The 21,090-nt window shown below is 48.0% G+C and overlaps 1 protein-coding gene across 4 annotated transcripts in view; it reads right to left on the bottom strand.

Moving 5' to 3' along the window:
* The window catches only part of RBM20 (RNA binding motif protein 20), a 196,653-nt gene that overhangs the window by 3,927 nt on the left and 171,636 nt on the right, over positions 1 to 21,090 (bottom strand). For all 4 annotated transcript variants that reach the window (XM_065521408.2, XM_045361513.3, XM_045361514.3 and 1 more), the window contains exons 10-13: positions 15,487 to 15,591; positions 13,732 to 14,392; positions 12,067 to 12,201; positions 4,555 to 4,676 (exon numbers count right to left, since the gene is read on the bottom strand). In XM_065521408.2, the coding sequence (XP_065377480.1) occupies positions 4,555 to 4,676; positions 12,067 to 12,201; positions 13,732 to 14,392; positions 15,487 to 15,591 (1,023 nt within the window). The remainder of the gene's footprint in view (positions 1 to 4,554; positions 4,677 to 12,066; positions 12,202 to 13,731; positions 14,393 to 15,486; positions 15,592 to 21,090) is intronic.

The raw sequence follows: 21,090 nt of genomic DNA, 5'->3' as shown, positions 1-21,090 counted from the left end.
CAACATGGAGAAACCCCATCTCTACTAAAAATACAAAAAATTAGCTGGGTGTGGTGGTGCATGCCTGTAATCCCAGCTACTCAGGAGGCTGAGGCAGGAGAATCGCTTGAACCTGGGAAGCAGAGGTTGCTGTGAACCGAGATCACGCCATTGCACTCCAGCCTGGGTAACTAGAGCGAAACTCTGTCTAAAAAAAAAAAAAAGAAACAAGAAAGAAAGAGAAAGAGAGTAGAAAGTAGAGCTATAATAGCAAACACTTCCAAAGCCCTTATCTAGTGTGAAGTGCTGTTCTAACTTCTTGACTTAAATAAGCTCATTTAACTCCCAAAACAACTCTGTTTTCCAGAAACAACCCAAGCTCTAGGCAACATATCTATGCCTAAAAGGCAGAGGGAGGGAAGCTGGAAGGCAGGGTAAATGAGCGCTGGCCTATGGCAGCTGTGCAAAACAGCACCACGGCCTGACATTTGAGACTCTTAACAACCTGTTTCCTGTCAGGGCAGGCTAGTGGGTGGGGAGCCTTGGAGGTCTTTTGGCGGATTTGAAAATGGGCCTGTCTGTTCCATCGCTGAGGGCTGCCTCTGCATGACCCCAGAACACTCACTGCTATGACTGGCCTCGGCCCAACACTGTGAGCCAGGTCGGGCCTTTCTTGGGCTATCTGGAGTCAACACAGTGAGGCAGGACACTAGGACAGGTTTGAGGCCCCAGCTGGGGTTCTCTGACAGGGCAGCAAGGAAAAGGCAAAGGGCACTGGATTAGGAGACCGAAGGGTGCAGACCAGTACGGTGGTTAAGTGTGTGCACTTTGAAGTCAGATGACCTGGGTTCAAATCCTAGCCCTCAGCAGGCAAGTTATCAAATATCTCTGACATCTGTGAAGGGAGGGGAATAACAGTAACTACCGCATAAGGTTGCTGTGAAGTTGAAGAGAGGCAACACAAGGCGTTCAGCACAGCGTTTGACACAGAATAAACACTCAGTCATGTGGGCTTTTCTTATTAGCACAGCACCAGCCATATGAGTTGGAGAAATCCACTCCTCTTCTCCCAGCCTCAGACTACTAATCTGCTAAATGGGAGGAACAGTTGTCCTCACCCTCCCTTCTGGGATGGTTTGAGGGTCAGATGACAGGGTGTGTGTGAGATGACCAGGTCTGCCTGCTCTCTCCATAGAAGAGACTGCAGTTGGCTTCCAGAAATGGGTGCAGCCTGACTGGGAGAAGAGCAAACGGTGGATGGCAGCAGGCAAAGCTGCTGATGGAGGGCCTGGGTTCTCCTCTGCCTTGGCTCAGGGAGGGTAAACCATGTGCTGAGGAAGGCAAGTGAATGAGCGTCCAGTACATGGACACATTCCGCTCCAGGGCCTGGAGCCAAGCAGGTATCTAGTTTTCCTATCGAGCGCTGGCTCCACCTGTTGTTCTGAATCACTCTGGGTGGGTTCTTGCAGAGCCGTGACCAGCCGTGGGGCACAGCACAGGCTGCTCAGAGAGAACAGAGGCTCCTTCAACCTGCTTCCTGCCTTTAGGAGCAATCTCTGGTCCTCAACTCAAGGCCTCTCAGTTGTGTTAAGTTTAAAAGTTGCCTGATTCAAGTGTCAGTCATCACCTGCTGCTTGAGGTCGGGGAGACTGTGTGGACAGAGGCATTCTGTCAAAGCCACTGACAGAAATCCTACCTGGGAAGCCTGTGGTTGGAAACTCCCAGCTCCCCAGCCGGTGCACCAGGTAAAGCTGCACTGCTGCTGGCTGGCACGAGGGGCTTAGCCAGTGTCTACCCCAAGGCACCCCAAGGCCACAAGAATGGCTCTGGCCTGCTGTGGGCAGGGGAATCTGCCTGGGGGCGTGGCCCAGAGGCTCAGAACACAGTGCAGTCCACTGCCCTGGGAAACATACATGAATTAGAATTAGAGGCCCTGGCAAGTCTGAACTCTTCCTAACTTCCAAGGTGACCTTGAACTGTGTGGCCCCCTGAAGGGCTGCACAATACCACTGCAAATGCTGGATGAGAGAAAAGGTTCTCACGCCAACATAGCAGAGCCTGACATAAGGATGGTCTACAATACAGACTCTCAGGCCCAGCCCTAGAGAAAACAAGTGTAGGGTGAGATCCAGGAAGCTGCATTTCTTTCTTTTTTTTTTTTTTTTTTTTTTTTTGAGACAGAGTCTCGCTCTGTTGCCCAGGTTGGAGTGCGGTGGCGCAATCTCAGCTTACTGCAAGCTCCACCTCCCAGGTTCAAGTGATTCTTCTGCCTCAGCCTCCTGGGTAGCTTGGATTACAGGCATGCGCCACCACGCCCAGCTAATTTTTGTATTTTTAGTAGAGACGGGGTTTCACAATGTTGGTCAGGCTGGTCTCGAACTCCTGACCTCGTGATTCACCCACCTCGGCCTCCCAAAGTGCTGGGATTACAGGCGTGAGCCACTGTGCCTGGCCCAGAAAGCTGTATTTCAAAAAGATGCCAGCTGGTACAAAGACGAAGGTTTGGGAAAATCAGGACCAGATGATTTCCAAGACCCCTTCCATCCTTGCCATTGTGTAGGTTTCATCTTGTCGGGAAAAGGGATGATTATGTCTTCAAGCTAGATGACTTCCCTCAGCTGGCTTTGTGGGACCCAGTCTGACCCTCCTGATCTGGCCAAGTCAGGCCTTTCTTGCCTTGCCCCTGGAGAGGCCTAGCCCTGGGCCACAGGCCCTGTGGCTGCCTCAGTCACAGAGCAGCTGCTCTCCAGAGGGAAATCAAAAGGCTTAAATGACCTGAGTTTGGGCATAGCCTATGAGAGTCCTCTGCAGATGGTGACCCAGGCCATGACATTCTGGGTCTCAGTTTCCAAGACTAGTATAGTAGAGTGAAAAGACGAAAGTGATTCTGAATCAGGCGATTTGATCCTAGGCCCAGTAACTCACTATCTGCGTGGCCTTGGACAAATTACATAGCTTCTCTGGGCCTCAATTTTCTCAATCATTAAACAAGAAAGTTGGCCCATATCTCAGTTTTTGTTGTTGTGTTTTTTTTTGTTGTTGTTGTTGTTGTTGTTGTTTTAACTAGGCATGCACATTTGAATCTTTTGGAGAACTTTCTTAAATTACATCTCCCTGCAACCTGCCTTCCACCCCCAAATTTTACTAAATATCTAACTTAGTACCTGTATTTTAGAAATACTGTTCAGGGCCGGGCGCGGTGGCTCAAGCCTGTAATCCTAGCACTTTGGGAGGCCGAGGCGGGTGGATCACGAGGTCAGGAGATTGAAACCATCCTGGCTAACATGGTGAAACCCTGTCTCTACTAAAAATACAAAAAACTAGCCGGGCGTGGTGGCGGGCGCCTGTAGTCTCAGCTACTTGGGAGGCTGAGGCGGGAGAATGGCGTGAACCTGGGAGGCGGAGCTTGCAGTGAGCCAAGATCACGCCACTGCACTCCAGCCTGGGAGACACAGCGAGACTCCGTCTCAAAAAAAAAAAAAAAAAAAAAAAAAAAGAAATACTGTTCAGATGAGTCTGGATCATGTCCCTGGTTAAGAATGGCTAGATCAGTCACTTTTAAACAATTTAATGATAATAGTAATGCCTAGCCTGGGACTTGGGCACAGCCACTGTGAGGACTCCTTGAGTCAAAGCCTTGTGGTTCAAATAACTAGTGTGATTCCTTGTAGTAAAAACAGCAGGTGTCTTGAGATACACCTTAATATTAATATTAATACACATTAATATCTCTGAAATAAAAATGCATTTTACAGTTGGTGGAGTCTCATCACTTGATTTGCAACATTTTTTTTTCTAGTTGGTATGAAAAAATAATGGTGCCTTACAAATGATGGCACCTTAGACTGGGTGAAATACGGTGTATACAGTATCTTTTATATGTCGTCTTTTAACATACTACACCATTTATTTTATTTATTGCTTGTCACCTACATTAGGATGAAAACTCCATGAGAACAGGGATTTTGTCCACTTTACTGTTGTTGTTACAGTATCCCCAGTCCCTAGAATAGTGTCTGGTACCTAGCATGCCTGTGGTAAGTATTTGCTGTATGGATGAACAGCTAAAAAGAACAAAGCAGTGGTTTTTTATTCTAGGAAGCAGGGATACCTGCATAGGGGAACAGAAACAGAGAAAAACTGGAACATTCGAGTCTTGTGGGAAGGGGTCAGCCCCAGTCACAGGCCGGAGGAACACTGGCCTAACTTGAGTTACTCACAGTATAGAGGGAGAGGCGGATATTGCCAAAGCCAATCCAAACAGGATGTTTTAAGTACTAAAGTAGAGACATGTGCTAGGAGCAACATGGGAGGTAGCCACCATGTGGAGAGCAGCCTGATGGAATCAAGTCTATGGGAAGATCAGGAGTTCTCCGGGTAGTGGAAGGAGACAGACACAGAAGCAGGAAACAGCTTTGTGTGCTTGGGGAATGGTAAGTAACCTGTGGCCTGGAGTAGGCCTTGCAGGTGGGAGCTAGACTCAGGGGCAAGCAAGGCCGAGGACCCCAGACACCTGGCCGGGTTATGGAGACTGGGGAGCCCCTGGCCTGCTGGGCAAGGAGGGTGGATGGTTACCTGTAAGTTCCTGTAGTGGACAGCACTGCGGCAGTGGCTCATCTTTGCTGTCTCCTCACTCGTGTAGAACAGCCCACACAGCTTGCAATAAAAGCCAGTCCTGGGAACCACGAACTCCACCCCTGGGGAAGGATGGGGGATAGACAGACAGGGTTAGGATGGCGTGGGAGGCAGGCCCCTGTGTCCTGGCAGCCATCAGGTAGAAATGGGAGCCACGAGCTCCACCCAACACTTGCTGTTGACCTTGGCTGTTAACAAGCTTCGCCAAGCCTCAGTTTCCTCATTTGCAGAACAGTCACAAAGAGACTCACACCCACTCCATTCACAGGTGGTTGTGAATATAAGGGATGGACTTGGCAGTGTCGTAAGCACTTAGCCATTCCACGGCCTGCCACTGGCCTGTTCTCCTACTATCAGCCTCCTTCCAAGAACAATGAAGGTGATTTCTGATATTTCTGATATTTCACTTGTTGGATTTCATTCTCCACACTGTACCTCTCTCTGCAGCTGCTGTGACCAGGACTCTCGAAGAATTCTCTCATTTTTGTTTGTTTATTTTAGAATTATGTTCTTTACAGAAAAAAAGTAAATAAACAGAAGGAAAAAATCACCCAGAGTCACTCCAATCCAAATATTTTCCTCCACATGATTAACCTATATGTAGGCCTCTTTTTGTGGGACCGTTTTAGTCATACCCTAATTACAATTCTCTGTCCTTTTTTTTTCATGCAATTGTATATCATTAACACTTTCCCACTTCCTCCAGTCTTTACATCTGAACCATCAATTAGCATTTCATTTGTGATTTATTAAATATAGGTCCCAGAATTCTGGGAGGCCTTTTGATTCCAAGCAAAGGAAAAAAATGGCACCACCACCACAGAGGGGTGACAATGTCACAGCCAGGGGATTCATCCTTGAAGGGATGGTGGCTGCTCCAGCCTCCACGAAGGTGTTCTGCAGGTCACAGTTCTCCTCTTGAAGACACAGTCAATCAGCGGAGTGGAAAGAGCCCAGCTCTAAGAGGGTTGAGGTCAGATGCTAAGAACCCATGTGACCTGGGGAGAGTTAGCCAAACTGCTCCTGGGACTCAGTTTCCTCACCTGAGAATGGAGGTAGGAACACATGTACTGTTTACCAGGCCCCTGACTGTGCAGTGCCAGCCAAAGGGCAGGGTGTGAGGACCGGGAGAAGCAGGACCCATCAGGGAACTAAGAAAGAGGGGTAATGCTTGGAACACCCAATCCCACCTGCAGGTTTGGGGGCAAGCCTCTCTTTTCTGGGGCTGGGCAATGGTTTCAGGTCCGGCCATCCTGGGTAGAAGGGGGGAAGGGGCCTGGGAACGGCAGAGGCAGGGGAACAGCAATTTCTTGCAGGGGTGGGGACAGGAAAGGTCTCCACTTATGACAACCGCTCCAAGGCACAGCGTGGCTGACTGCAAGCCCAGCTGCTTGGGTGGCTTCACTTTCCTCCTCCCACCTCCCAGGACACTGAGCTAAGTGCTTAGGAGACCCTGTCAGAGGCAAGCAGCCTACACTTGTCACTAGAACTTTTTTTCCATTTCAAAATAGCCACTTATCAGTGTGAAGGGCAGCTCTGAGGGAGGGAGATGGGAGGGAAGGAGGGAGCCCAGGAGGCCTGCCCAGACTGACAGTGAGGCTGCAGTCCGGGGCCTGAGGTGTCCTCCTCAGCCTGGCTTTCTCTAACTGCCACGTCGCAGGCTACACGCCATGCCCTCAGCAGTGGCCCCCAGAAGCGAGGGGGCCTCACTCAGGCCCAGGTGCCCGGAAGGAGGTTGAGTGTCCTTCCCTTCCTCTGTGCAAAGGATGGAAAAGTGGCCCCAGCTTGGGCTGTGGGGGCCAGTTCTCCCCTCCACCTCGCAAACAGGTCCTGGTTCCTGGCTGTTGGTGCTGGCAGAGGCGCATTCAGCAAGGTCTGCCTCCTTCCTCTGTTGTTACAAAATAGTTTTCCGTTTGCTGCTGCTCTGCAGGGAGCCGAGACCCCCACAACACAGGAGAGGGGCAGCGGGGATAAAAGGAGGGCTTTGATCGGAGCCACACTCTCAGTCCCGTCCCAGCCTCTGAGCCAGCTGGGTGGTACCAAGAAAGAAGCCCTGGGATTTTTATTAAGCCCTCTGTTGAGTCCTCTGAGTCCCTGTCGGAGGGACCCCCAGAAGGGGTACAGCTGCCCTAGGAGCTACCACAGACCCTGAAGCAGGGATTGAGCTGGAGCCAAAGCCCCTGGCAGTATAGCTGGAGTTATCCTCTGTAAGTTCTGGGAGAGATTGCACCTGAACAAAGACTTCTACTGTCAAACAAACAAACAAACAAACAAAAAACCCTTGGAAGCCACAGTGTCATGAAGAGAAAATAGAATGTAGAGTCAAACCCAACTCTTACTTATGCTGTGTGACCTCAGGCACACTCTTTACCCTCTCTGAGATTAGTTTCCTCATCTGCGAAATAGGAATAATAATGCTACAAGTGATGTTTAGGGGAAGCACCTATCATTTTGCCTGGTGCTCAGATAATACTGGTTTGGAGACACGTGTTAAATATTTCATCACAGAAGCTGTTAATAAGTGCCTAAATGTTGGCCTTCTCATCTGAACCCCAACCTCTCCCCAAGGCCACCTGGGGAACCCGGCTCCACAGTTTGGTGGCAACTTTCTTCCCTGGCCCCGGCTCCGCAGGTTCGGGCAGTACCAGGCAGCCACCAGGCAGAGAAGAGAAGCCTGGGTTGGGAGAAATCCCAACAGCTGCTAACTTGGACCAGAATAACGGGGTTGCTGCAGACACCACAAATCCCACTGCACAACTCAGGACACTTCTGGAATGTGAGGGGGACGTGAAGAGGCAGCATCAGGACACACTGCCCCGGCCCTGATGTGTTCTGGAGCCACTCAATCCTCCATTTTTCAGCCTCTACTAGGATCATGAAAGCTCCATTTGGCTTCTAATAATAGCTCATGGCACGGGTAATTATAACTCTGTCATCCTAGTAAAGCTGGGATGGATAGAGGAGGGAACTTGCACTTTGCAGGCAAAGCTGTTTGTTTCTACTGAGAGCAGGCCTTGGCAGGCTCGCACTGGCCAGGGTCATGCAGAGCTGGCCTGGATTTCAAGTGCAGTGTACTCCCCCAGCCATGCCCACCCTGAGCAACGGGACTGAGCAACGGGTCCTGAGCAACGGGACTGGCCTCCCTTTCCTCCCAACTGGAAGCCCAGTCCTTGACATCCCTTATTTCAATGCTATGCTTTCCACAGGGACAAAGCCAAAAAATTGTCTCTCACCTCCCTAGAAGTCTCCATGCCAGTAGTGACCAGCCCTGGAGGGTAAAGGGTTATGCAGCCCCAGTGAGAGGAGCCATAATAGGTCTTAAATATTTCTTGAGTGAATAATAATAATAGACAACCCTTATTAAGTACCTCCCACTAGAAGCCACTCAGACCTTACCAGTATTTGTTCATTTAATCCTCAAAATAACTCTGCATAGTAGGCTCCTATTACTATGGCTGATTCACAGATGAAGAAATCCAAGCAGAGAGGTTAAATCAGTTGCTCTTTGTCATCCAGCCAGTAAGTAGTAGACAAGGGATTTAAACTCAGGGAATCAGATTCCACACACTGTGTTCGTAGTTTCTGCGCAAAAACTGCCTTTCCTACACTGTGCTGCTGCCTGAACTGGAAGAACCCAGAGAACAGAGTGATCTGAGATCAGAAATCCTGAGTTCTTTTTTTTTTTTCTTTTCCTTTTCTTGAGACAGGGTCTAACTCTGCTGCCCAGGCTGGAGTGCAGTGGCACAATAATGGCTCACTGCACCCTGGATCTCCTCCCAGGCTCAAGCAATCCTCCTACCTCAGTCTCCCGAGTAGCTGGGACTGCAGATGTGCACCACCACTCCTGGCTAGTTTTTATTTTATTTTATTTTTTGTAGAGACGGGGTCTCCCTATGTTGCCCAGGCTGAGAAATCCTGAGTTCTAACCTGCATTTGCTAATGTCATCTTGGGTAAGTCTCTGAACTTCAGGTTCCTCACCTGTCAAATGCAGAACCTCATCCCATACTCTTCCTTGGGGGACCAATGAGATAATGAGTCTCAAAGCTAACTGAAGACTAGTAACAAGTACAATCTGTAAAAGCCCCGATCTGAAAACAACCCAAATATTTGTCGACAGATGAATAAATAATGTGATGTATCCATATCTGCAATGCAATACTCCTCAACAATAAAAAGAAACAGACTGGCCGGGTACAGTGGCTCACACCTGTAATCCTAGCACTTTGGGAAGCTGAGGCAGGTGGATCACCTGAGATCAGGAGTTGAAGACCAGCCTGGCCAATATGGTGAAACACCATCTCTACTAAAAAAGACAAAAAAACTAGCCAGGTGTGGTGGCAGGTCCCTGTAATCCCAGCTACTCTGGAGGCTGAGGCAGGAGAATTGCTTGAACCTGGGAGGTGGAGGTTGCAGTGAGCCGAGATCACACCACCGTACTCCAGCCTGGGCAACAAGAACAAAACTTTGTCTCAAAAAGAAAGAAAGAAAGAAAGAAACAGATTACTGATCCACCCAACAGTACAGATGAATCTCAATGATGTTGAGCAAAAGAAGCCAAACTAGCACATACAATATGATTCCTTTATGTAAAACTCTAGAAAGTGCAAACTAATATTTAGTGACAGAAAGGAGATCCTTTACCTGGGGGTTGCACTGTGGGGAGGGAGGGGTTACATAGGAGACAGGAAATTTGAGATATGATGAACATTGTTCCCAGTCTTGACTGTGGTGATGGTCTCACGGGTATATTTATAGGTGAAAACTGATCAAACTATGCACCTTATGTGCACTTACTACATATCAATTATACCTCAATACAGCCAATTTTAAAAAGGCGAGATACTAGTTTCCTCCTAACTGGTTGGGAAAGATTAAAAACTGATAAAATCCAATGGGAGGTGGATATTGGGAACTCTCACTCAAGGTCACAGTGAAAACTGATACCATCTTTTTGGAGTGCAATTTAGTAGCAATTATGAAAATTTAAAATGCAAATACATATGACCCTACAACCCCCTGGCTAGGATGCTATCCCGCAGGAATACTGGCACACACATACCACTGAATAAGCACATCTGAAAGGCAGCAGAGAACAAAGGCTAAGAATATGGCTCTAGAGTCAGATGACTGGGGTTTGAACGTGACTCTGGTTTTTGCCTGTCCTTAGCTGTGTGACTCTCGATCTCAGATTTTTTATCTGTTAAATAAGGATAAAAACAGTACCTACCTCATAGGTGTTTTGAGAGGGTTAAATGTGATAATGCATGCAGATCACTAGGAATGGTGCCTGCATGGGGAATGTTAACAATAAAATCTTAGCTATTAAAATGGGAAAAAGAGCAGACAGCCTACATGTTCACCAGCAGAGGAAAGATCAGTCATTTACAGCATAGTTTTTACGATGGAATATTTGCAGTGGTTACAAAGAATGTGTTCTCTATGTACCGACATGAAGAAATCTCTAAGACCCGCTACTAAGTGAACTTGTAGAACATTATGTGTGTAGTGTGATCCTATTTTTGTGAGAGAAAAACCGTGGGCATGACAGTGGTAGGCTACCTCTGGAGACTGGGGAGAGACTGAAGGGAAGAGATCAGACCTTTAATATTGACTTGATATGGTTCTTATTTTTTGAATTTGTTACAATAGTCTTTCACACTTTCTGTAATGAAAAACAGTAATAAAAAGACACAAATGACAAGGTAGCAGAATTTATTCTTAATTTTTGCTAGTGTCAATTAGGTTCCAAGTTCTTGGATGACAAGAGACTTGCGTTATATTTCTTGGTTACCCCAGAGTGTCTAGCACAGTACCATGTTATCCAGTAAGTATCTGCTGACTGGCTGAATGCATGAAGGAGCCTCTCTTCTCCTGTAGGGTGGCCTTTGCAGCTGTTTTCTACAGCTAAAATACTAGGGTCATCTCAGTTTATTCTAAGGTTAGTATTTCTTTTTCCTTCTTTCTTATGTTTTTGTCTTGGGAGATGCTGTGCAGCAAATTTATCCCTTAAAAAAAAAAAAGGAAGTTTGCTCTCCAGATCTGACTAAAAAAATGGTACATCTGGAGGGAAGAAATAGTAAGACATTTTTTTAAAGGAGAAGGGAAAAAAACAGCAAGGTGGATGGAAAGGATGAGCCTCCACACTGACCAGCCCCTCCCTGCATGATCAGACACGCGGTCATCAGGCATCAGATGACCCGTGCTTCTCATGCTTCTGTGTGACACTTTCCCAGATGACACTTTCCCGAGCTCTCCTTCTGAGCAGCTGCTACTACTGCTTTACCTAATTACTTTCCGACCTTTCAGAGCTAATGCGAGGACTCAAAGATGATACAGGCTGGAGTTGCTGGGTTAATAGTTATGTCAGAATCTCCCAGGGAATTATACTAAAGTGCCTTCACTCCCTCCCCGAGACTCTGCTTAACTCTCCTCTTTGAAAAGGGATTCACTCCTAGGTGATTCCATCAGTAAACTCCCTCCCCACTTCATTCCCAACACTTCCACCATTGAAAAAATCACTGTCCAAATTACAGTGAGAAAACTAAGACTCAAGAAGGGGTATGACTTATCTAAGGACACACAGTCACCCTTAAGTAGGAAGGACAGAAACCCAGGTCTCTCTGCTCAATACCCTTTCTATGAACTAGGGGGAGTCTGTCCTAAACACAGTCTATTCAGCATCATTGCCTCAAAAAAGTTTGTCCTCTAAGAAGAAAAAAAATGTAGCATTGTTCTGGGAAGGGCTGGAGCAATGAACAATAGCAGAAGAGGTTCATTTCTATTGACTTTATGGAGGCTGCTGGGCATTTGCTTTCCTGCCTGAATAAGGGCTAGGCTTAAAGCCTCCATGTCATCAAGAATAAAGCATTCCCTGACAGGAAAGACAAGGCTTCTTAGCTCTGGGTCCCAGGGCAGTGCTATTCAAGGCGTGTGTTCACGGAGTATCTGGTCTACTATAGGAGACTGAAATTGCAAGAAGCTTTACAGCTGCCCCTTGCAAATCTAGGTTATTGCATCATACATTTAAAATAATGATAGGCTGGCCAGGTGAAGTGGCTCACGCCTGTAATCCTGGCACTTTGGGAAGCTGAGGCAGGAGGATCACTTAAGCCCAGGAGTTGAAGACCAGCCTGGGCCACATATGGAGACCCCATCTCTATAAAAAACAAAAATAAAAAAATTAGCCGGGCCTGGTGGTGTGCACCTGTGGTCCCAGCTACTCGGGAGGCTGTGGAGGGAGGATCACTTGAGAGCAGGAATTTGAGGCTGCAGTGAGCTGAGATCATGCCACTGCACTGCAACCTGGGTGACAGAGCAAGATCTTGTCTCAAAAGGACAAAAAACGATGACAACAACAAAATGACAAAAAGCCCTCTCAAGTTCTTAGAGGTGGCTATGGAACTGTTATTTCCTAGACCTGAATTTCAGTAAGGACTGTGTGTTTTGCTTACCTAGAGGAATGCTAAGTTCACTGAACACATCCTCTGGTTCCCAAGAAGGCAAAGAAAGGGGCTGTTTCAGTTCCACTTCAGCGTACTCTGGTGACCTCACCTCCAGAGATTTCATTTCCACATACCTGGAGTTTTCTGCAAAACATGAACCAAGGCAAAAAGAAAAGAAAAGAAATGAAATACAACACGCCTCAATGAGTCCCTGAAATTCTATCCCTGCATAGTATGATTGGGAATTGTCCGTTGGACTGCTTAATCACGTAAGGCTAGGGCAACGGCTGCTAATTAGAACCAAAGCACTGTCATTAGGAGCTTTTTCCACTGCCAAAAGAATGCCACACACAATAAAACTTGGCAAATCTTTGCATTTGGCCCAGGGGGATGGGCTACTGATGGCTTCAGTTGAGAAGATCCACCCCCCATGCCTCCCATCTCAGTATCATTCCATCTCTGCAGGCAGGGGAATTACTGACGGGCAAAAATTGTGCTGACGTCCACCGAGGCTAGCAAAACAGGCAATACCATTCTCTCCCCAAGCTTGTCAAGCTGTTATTAAATATGAACCCCAAACACTGGGTCAGCTAATGAGCCTCTAACACTGGCACATGTTAAGACCTATACTGCAAAATAAAAGGGGTTTGACTGGAGTGAAGTGAAGATTTCACTGCTCCTTTATTCTTGCCTTCTCTAGACAGAGGCTGGGCCTCAGGGTTTCTCTAGCAACAAGGCGGCATTTCACGGCGGGGTTTCCATGGAAACTCAGATCCATGCAGGTAAAAAACAGCTCAGGTCATCTTGACATGGAAAAAATCCCAAGCCTCCCAGTTACCTAATAGTTCATGCCACCCACAGGGCTCTGGGGTGAAATGTTCATTTTTAAGCCTTTCCTCTGTATTTTCTGTCCCCGACTCTCACTTCAAAGCCTGGTGTGCTGCAGGCTTTCTGTAAAGCAAATCCCTAATTATTTTCACAGTGAGAACCTTAAAGGCTACTCTCCCTCCCTTCCCCCAAACCCCTTGATGGATCTGAGGTTCCACTTGGCAGAGAAGACAGGGCTTAGCCTATTTTAAACTCTCTCTTTCATGATGTCACAGTGCCGGGCATAGGCACAAAACGTCACCTCCAATGGAGTAAGAGAAGATCCTAAAACGAGTCTTGTATCACCGTCAGACCCTAGCAAAAAATGGGTCTGAGGTAGTAAGAAGGGGAACAGCTGTACCCTTTAGGGATCCCCTGTTCCTTCCCCTTCCACTCCTTTCTTGCCTCCCCTATTCCTGCCCCCATCACACAAATAACAGCCTGGGTGGCCCTCTGCTGTGCAGGCATGAGGCTCCTCCTGATCTCCTTTTGCTGATAACTCAATCTAATTTTAGTTATCCAAGTCCATCTGGGCTCCTGTAAATGCAGAGAAGTCTGCCCTGAGTTTGCTTGTCAGAAAACATGCAGCCTCCGATCTGACTTCCTTTATACCACTTGCCTAAAATCGCTAACAGTTTAGCCAGGCTTTTAGAGGCTTGCCTCTGTTACTAAATCACTTTCTGCACCCACTTTAATGCTAGTTGAAACCTTACTTATGTTCATTCCAGCCTGCACATGCTCATACTTTATCAGGTGAGCAGGGGTCCAATCAACCCGACCACCCATGAGGAAAGGGGAGGTAGTTACCCGGGGTCAACACTCCTTGGCAAGCTTGGCTTTGGAGGTCGGTTTCGATGGGGGGGCTGGTTTTCTCCTCCAGGGGGCTGCCTTCGCAAGCCCCATCTTCCGGGGTCCCCCTGGTCTTGCAATCATCGACAAATGGGCTTGGCTGCCGGGCCCTCTCCTCTGCTGGCTTAGGGGAAGACATTTGCTGGACTGTAGGGGCTGGATGAACATCTGAGCTCTCCACTCCCTTTACCTCCTTCTCGTAGCAATCTGAATCCTCCAGGGAGAGGCCTGTCTCACTTTCAGCTGGCTTCCGCTCAGCATCCAGATTTAGGCCAGGCATTTCCACGTCCATGTCACTGGGACAGCTTGTGGAAGCACAAGGCAGTTCTCTGGGTGACTTGAGGCTGATTTCTGCAGCCCCATTCCCTACGGCCTTGACTCCCTCCTTGGGGAAATCCTGGGCCAGGTCTAGGTCTAAGGTGGTTGTCACACATGAACATGTTTCCGGGCAGATTTTGTCTTTCTGGTCAATGGGCACAATTTCTTCCAGCTCTGGGATGTCTGGTTCCATGATAAAATCTTCTTCTTCCCCAACCTCGTCCACTGTCACCAGCTCCTCCATGTTAGTGGGATACCAGCTCTCCCCCTCTGCCTCACTTCCACTCTCCCAATCTTGTTCCTGTACAAAAATGCAGAAGGAGGTCAGAGGGTGGTTGAGAGCATTCAACCGGAAGGCATAAGACTTGGCCATGAGGACCCCTCCAAACAGGAAGAACCTGAGCATTCTTACCTCTACCCGGTACAATTACTGTGAACCACTCAAGTCCAACAGCACCAACTCATCCTTAGGGTGATGCTCAAAGTTTGGAATAAGCCCTTAATGCTTAATCCACCGTATTTAAAGTGACACAAAGAATTTCAAGCCCTAGTAGATAACAGGTCTCAATATACAGTTTTTGAATGCATGAATAATGAAGTTATAAACTCTAAATACTTACTGGAACATCTTTCTTGCATCTGGGTCACCACTAAATGTAACTGCAGCAAAGCCCCTCACAAAATTCCCCCAAGCACCCTCTCCCAGCAGGGGTACATACACTTCCACAGTCAAAGCTCCTACTTGGCCCCTTCTAGAACTTTCCCCTTGGCATCTGCAGCAGCCCATGGACTCCTGACTCCACAGAAAGATCTAGGAGATCAGCTTTCCTGCCAGCGATACTCATCTCTCCTGCCTCTCCTGACTGGAAAGGCACGAAGATGGCCCCGTTCCAAGGACATTTCTTTTTGTTGTGGCAGCCCCAGCCCAGGAGAACTGTAACTGGATTTTTCATTTTAATTAAGTAAAACAATCTGTACAAGCACAGTAGATGTCTTGTTAATCCTAGGGTCTGGGCCTGCTGAAGTCAGGGCCCCAGCTTGAGTGCCTAAAGCAGCTTCTCGCCCTATCCCCGCCAAGGGACTTGTCTATTTTGGGAGCCTGGCTCTGAAGCCTGAGTCTTTTTTTGGGCACATGTTTTCTCATGGGAACACAGCCAAGTTGCTGGAGAGTGAGCAGAGCTCAGACATGTGGGTAAAGATCGCTTCAATAAAAACTATCCGAAGATTCCAGGCACAGCCACTCCTCCAAAGTAGTGCTAGGAGGACTGGTTCATTCATGTAACTAATGGTGGGGTCTCAGCCATATTCCATCTAGCAGGACATCACCAGGCAACAGGGGGACTCCTGTGACTCAGTCCCTCATGGCAGAAGTGCAGAATCTGAAATAAACTTTACCTTCTTTGTCCTTGTGTCTTCCGGATCAGAGAACTCTGCTTCTTTCTCTTGTCTGCCCACTGATTGAGGGCTTTCTTCCATGCCCTCCTGTTCCTCTTTTCCAGCCTTACCAAAGGAAGGACAGAGCAAACCAAATCAACAGTGAGCAGTGACAGGGAGAAGAAAAAAAGAATGATATTGAATGCAGGTCCCAGCTCTCAGAGGGGTTTCACATACAGCATTTTCTTTATCCTCCCGGAATCCCTCGGAGGCGGCTGCTATTAGCATCTTCATTTTATAGATCAGAAAACTGAGGTTCAGAGAGGTTAAGTAATTTGCTCACAGTCACACAGACAAATGGAGGCAGAGAAATGTCTTGAAGCCTGGCCCGATGTCTTTAGGGGGCAGAAATCCCTGGCAAACTGGGTATTTTTTGCAGAGTAGAAGCAGCCAAACTACTGGGCCGGCCAAGACCCTGGGGTTAAATCATTCAGGACACTTATAGGTAGAAAGGGCGTTGTCACCCAGTCAGAGTGCCCTCGCACCTTTCTTTTGCTCTCTGTCCTAGAGTGACAGCCCAAACTAGCACTCCCTTTCTTCCCTCCTTGTATTCCTTTCCCCCAAATCAGGGCCCTCACACTAATGCCCATGTCTGTGAAACTAAATAATTGAAAGCAGGCGTTTGGTTTGAGAATTAGGGCCTCTAACCAACCTTTAAGACAGGGGATCAGCAAACTATAGTCTGCAGACCAAATCTGACCTGCAGCCTGTTTTTGTATAGCTTGTGAGCTAAGAATGAATTGTACATGTTCACATAATCACATTTTAAGTGATTATAGAAGTGCCTACATAAAATCCGCAGTTTTGCCTCTTGGCCCACATAGGCTAAAATATTTACTATCTGGTCCTTTGTAGAAAACTTTGCCAACCCCCATGTTAGAAGTTTCTGGGGGATATTCTCCCATGACTTAAACTTTGTCCACCAAATCAATGACTACTCCTGGGTTTTCTCAGGGGCAAGTTGCAGTTCTAGGACATTCTTGGCTGAGGTTGGTTCGAAGTAAACCACTCTAGTTCTGATTTCTTACAATCAGACATACCTCCTTGAGCTGACTAGGAGCCAGCTGGAGCAGAAGCTCAGGGCTGACTGGTTTCACCAGTTATTACCAGACAGGGACGCATGGTTCAAATCCTCAAGTCCTTTCTGTTTCCAGTGTTTGCTGTGAAGATTCCACCAAAAGCTTTGCTGAAGTCTACCGCACTAGCCTGAATGTAAAGCAGCTACAAATACCTTTTTAGCTATTACAGCTTCTACCAACAGGTGACTTTATTTTTATCTCCCGAATCAACTATGCATGGCCCTCTCTTGTCAAAATGAATAATCCTTACCCTTCCCAAGCAGCTCCTGCAGCCGCACTCCCAGATCAACACAGTAAAGGAACCCCCTTCAGTTCAAGTTGGGAGAGGCAGGGACAGTCTTGCCAGCCGGGCTGAAAGCCCTCCACCAAGCAGACCCCTGCTCTTCCTCCCTGCAGGCAAAGGAAACAACCTTTCAGAGCTTCCCTTTGCTCTGGGATCACTTCCAGGAGAAGGCAGCAGCTCAAGGGGAACAGATGGGTGCAATGGGTGCAACGGGTGCCCCCAGCTGCCCACACCAGCTCACAGACTGAGACTGAAACGCCAACTCTTGCAAGCAGGGCTCTGCCACCACAGGGCATGGGCTACTGAACCACTTCCAAACTGGTCTCCCACCTCTGCTCTGTACCCTCCCCCAAAATCTATTCTTGCCAAGGCAATCAAGAATGATCATTCCAAAATGCAAAAATGATCACATCCTCACCATATTGTCTTTTTTTTTTTTTTTTTTTTTTTTTTTTGAGATGGAGTTTTCCTCTTGTTGCCCAGTCTGGAGTGCAATGGCATGATCTTGGCTCACCGCAACCTCTGCCTCCTGGGTTCAAGCAATTCTGCTGCCTCAGCCTCCCGAGTAGCTGGGATTACAGGTCCCGCCACCACACCTGGCTAATTTTATTTTATTTTATTTTATTTTTATTTTTAGCAGAGACGGGGTTTCACCATGTTGGCAAGGCTAGTCTCGAACTCCTGACCTCAAGTGATCTGCCTGCCTCGGCCTCACAAAGTGCTGGGATTACAGGCATGAGCCACTCTGTCCAGCCTCCTCACTGTATTTTCTTGCTTAAATACTTCATTTGCGTCCCCTGGTACTTAGGATAAAGGCAAAAATCTTCGACCTGCCTACAAGGCCCTGCATAGTGTAGGCCCTGTTTATAAGTCGGCCTCACCTCCCGTTACTCTAATGCCAGCTCTCTGCTACGGCAACGGTGGAGCCCTGGAGCTGCTGGAGGCCCTTGTGCACGCTGCTCCCTCTGTCTTTTCGCTTTCTTTTCACCCAGTCAATACTCACCATGCCTCCAAATCTCAATAGTCACAGCCTAACTCTGAGAAGGCTCGGATTTATCACAGGCACTCAGCATTGTGTACCTTCATCTCCTTCTTAGCACTTAATAGTCAAGCTCTTCTGTTCATTTGAGAAATCACTGGATTAGCATTTCTCTCACTGGACTATGAGCTCCGCGAGCCCAGGGGTCATTTCAGTGTCACTAACTGTGGTCTCAGTGCCAGGTGCTCCACAAATATTGGTCAATAAAAGAATGAAATTGGTAGAAGGGGGTGGGGTGAATAACAAGTTCTCACCTGTCTTTCCACATGGTTGGGTCTTGTCTAGGCTCTGAAGCGAGCATAAGGGTTTTAAAATCTTCTCCTGTTATGGATTGGTTATACCAGGGGTTACACTCTGGGGCTTCTAGATGGCATCCAGCCCACAGCTTTGTTTTGGTTTATACTAGGCATTTGTCTTGCTCTAAGAAAAGGGAGATTTGACAGTGTGGCATGCATTCCTGCATGACAGCTGTAGAATGGAGCTGAGCAGTGGCTCCAGCCCCACAGATGGCACCACTTCCTCAGTCAACCATGGTCCCATCACGCTGGCCTGGCTCCAATTATCATTAGCCTGGCTTCCCTTCCCTAGGCACCTGGGCTTGCCACTCTCGAACCCCCCTCCCAGTAGCATGTAGCAGTGTTTCTTCCCCATGTTTTCCTTATCTGTGACTTGATTTATTTCCTCCTCTTTATGGTCCTGTGGCCAGGATTGGGTCTCAGGTATGGATGTGGCCACCTATCACCACGGAGCAGCACGCACACTGGCTTCTCAACCATGGGCACTTTCTCCAGAGAGCTCAGGATTTTTTAATGAGTGTGAGCTCTTTAAGGTAGTACAACAGCCTTGTGATCACACCCATTTTACAAACAAGAAAACTGAGGCAGAAGAAAACAGGGTGTGACCTGGTTCTCAGAAGCCAGGCCTTTTTCTCCAGAGTCTGGGTTCCATCCTTCATACCTTCAACAGATACCCACTGGACACCCGCTCTGTGCTAAGCCCTCCTCTAGGGACTGGGAACACAGCAGTGAACACAACAGACAAAACTCCCTGCCTTGTGAAGGTTACACCTGGGAGCCGGGGGTGACAATAGACACTAAGTAAAATAAAGACATTAAGTGATAGGTTTGAAGGTGGTAAATGCCACCAAAAACAGGAAAGTAGGGAGGTAGAGGAGGGGGTTGGGGTGTTGAGATGGTCTGCAGTGGTGGGGAGGGAGAAGAGTGGGTTGGGGTGTTGAGATGGTCTGCAGAGGTGGGGAGGGAGAAGAGGGGGTTGGGGTGTTGAGATGGTCTGCAGTGGTGGGATGGGAGAGGAATGGGTTGTGGTGTTGAGATGGTCTGCAGTGGTGGGAGGGAGAAGAGGGGGTTGGGGTGTTGAGATGGTCTGCAGTGGTGGAAGGGAGGGGAGCGGGTTGGGGTGTTGAGATGGTCTGCAGTGGTGGGGAGGGAGAGGAATGGGTTGGGGTGTTGAGATGGTTTGCAGTAGTGGGAGGGAGGGGAGTGGGTTGGGGTGTTGAGATGGTATGCAGTGGTGGGGTGGGAGAGGAATGGGTTGGGGTGTTGAGATGGTTTGCAGTAGTGGGAGGGAGGGGAATGGGTTGGGGTGTCGAAATGGTCTGCAGTGGTGGGGTGGGAGAGGAGGGGTTTGGGGTGTTGAAATGGTCTGCAGTGGTGGGGTGGGAGAAGAGTAGGTTGTGGTGTTGAAATGGTCTGCAGTGGTGGGATGGGAGAGGAATGGGTTGAGGTGTTGAGATAGTCTGCAGTGGTGGGAGTGGGAGGAGCAGGTTGGGGTGTTGAAATCGTACGCAGTGGCCAGGGAGAATAGAGAATGTGGCCATGAGTAAAGACAAAGGAGGCGAGGAGCAAGCCAGAAAGACTTGTGACTCCTTGGCAGCAGCAACACCTGTAAAGGCACTGAGGGCGGGAGGTGCCTGGTACACTGGAAGAACAGCAAGCCCTGCTGCCTTCATGCCAAAGTTCAGTTGCCACCTGTTATCTGACTCCTGGGGCAGCCCTGTGGGGTCTGGGCTTTTCTCAAGTTCATCATACAGAGTTTGAGGACAGTGCAAAATACTCTCTGTTCTGCTGTCATTCCAACACAGTGTTGGACTGCCTGGCTCCAACCTAAAGAAACAATCTGTGAGGGGCCCCAGTAAGTCCCTACTGACTCCACCCCAAGGCTGTAAAAGGCAGAACCAACTTGAGGGACAGAACTGTAGGGAAACTCTTGGGGCTTTCTGAGACTCTTTTTCCATCTGGGCTCTTTGGCTGACACATAGTGTCACCTTAAATGAGCAATGTTATACAAACCGATGAGAGCAGGGTGGTAAAACAGTAGGAGAAATGGGGTCGTCAGAGCAGAGTCTCAGGAGTGTGAGTAGAAGTGCAGGGAGCAGTTCTACCTCTCAGCCTAGGGGGAGAGAGGGTTGGCAGGCTGGTGGTATCCACATGAAGCCCAGGCTTTCCTTGAGCCCCTGCCAACTCTTGCTCTCTGCCCATCATCCATCACCAGCAACTGGGACCCTTCCAAGCAGATATACTTTTAAAAATATCCACTGGTTCACCAGGTCTTTGGGATGCAGTTCAAGTCCTTGGTGAGGCACACAATGTCTTCCATGAGCCCACCTCACCCTCTTCCCTAATCTCATCTCCTGTGCTTCCCCCTGCTATGCCAGTTAGGAAAAATTGTGGCAGACTTTGTAATGGGCAAAAAAAGACTACTGGGTGTCCTTTCACTGGAATGCTGGGCATTTGTCTAGCACATCCCTTCAGGGCATCTGATTCTATAGAAGACTGCACCTTTCATTGTCTCGAACTGAGCTATTTTACAACCATATAAGTTGCAGAAATCAGATCCTAATACAAAGGATTCTTGTTCCTAGAGATACACAAGAATTGTCTCTGCTGGAGATGTAACCGATTCCCTGCCCCCTGTGGAAGGGGCCACTTTTACACCTATTAGCAAATTCATTTTAGCATTCCTGATTGCCTGTATATGTTGCCTGCTCTTTGGATTCTCTTTCGAGTTGGTTTTTGCATCTTATGATGCCCTCATTAATTAATGAGTTGAATAAAACCTTTGACATGTATTCATTATATATCTCCATCAGAGTCATGATGTTACTCTTTAAAAACATTATCCCTACTATGTCCTAAAGATGCAGC

This window comes from Macaca fascicularis, chromosome 9 (genome assembly GCF_037993035.2).
Source record: "Macaca fascicularis isolate 582-1 chromosome 9, T2T-MFA8v1.1".
Taxonomy (NCBI): Eukaryota; Metazoa; Chordata; class Mammalia; order Primates; family Cercopithecidae; genus Macaca; species Macaca fascicularis.
Note: the sequence above shows the minus strand (reverse complement) of the source record. Positions and strands in the feature narration are given on the sequence as shown.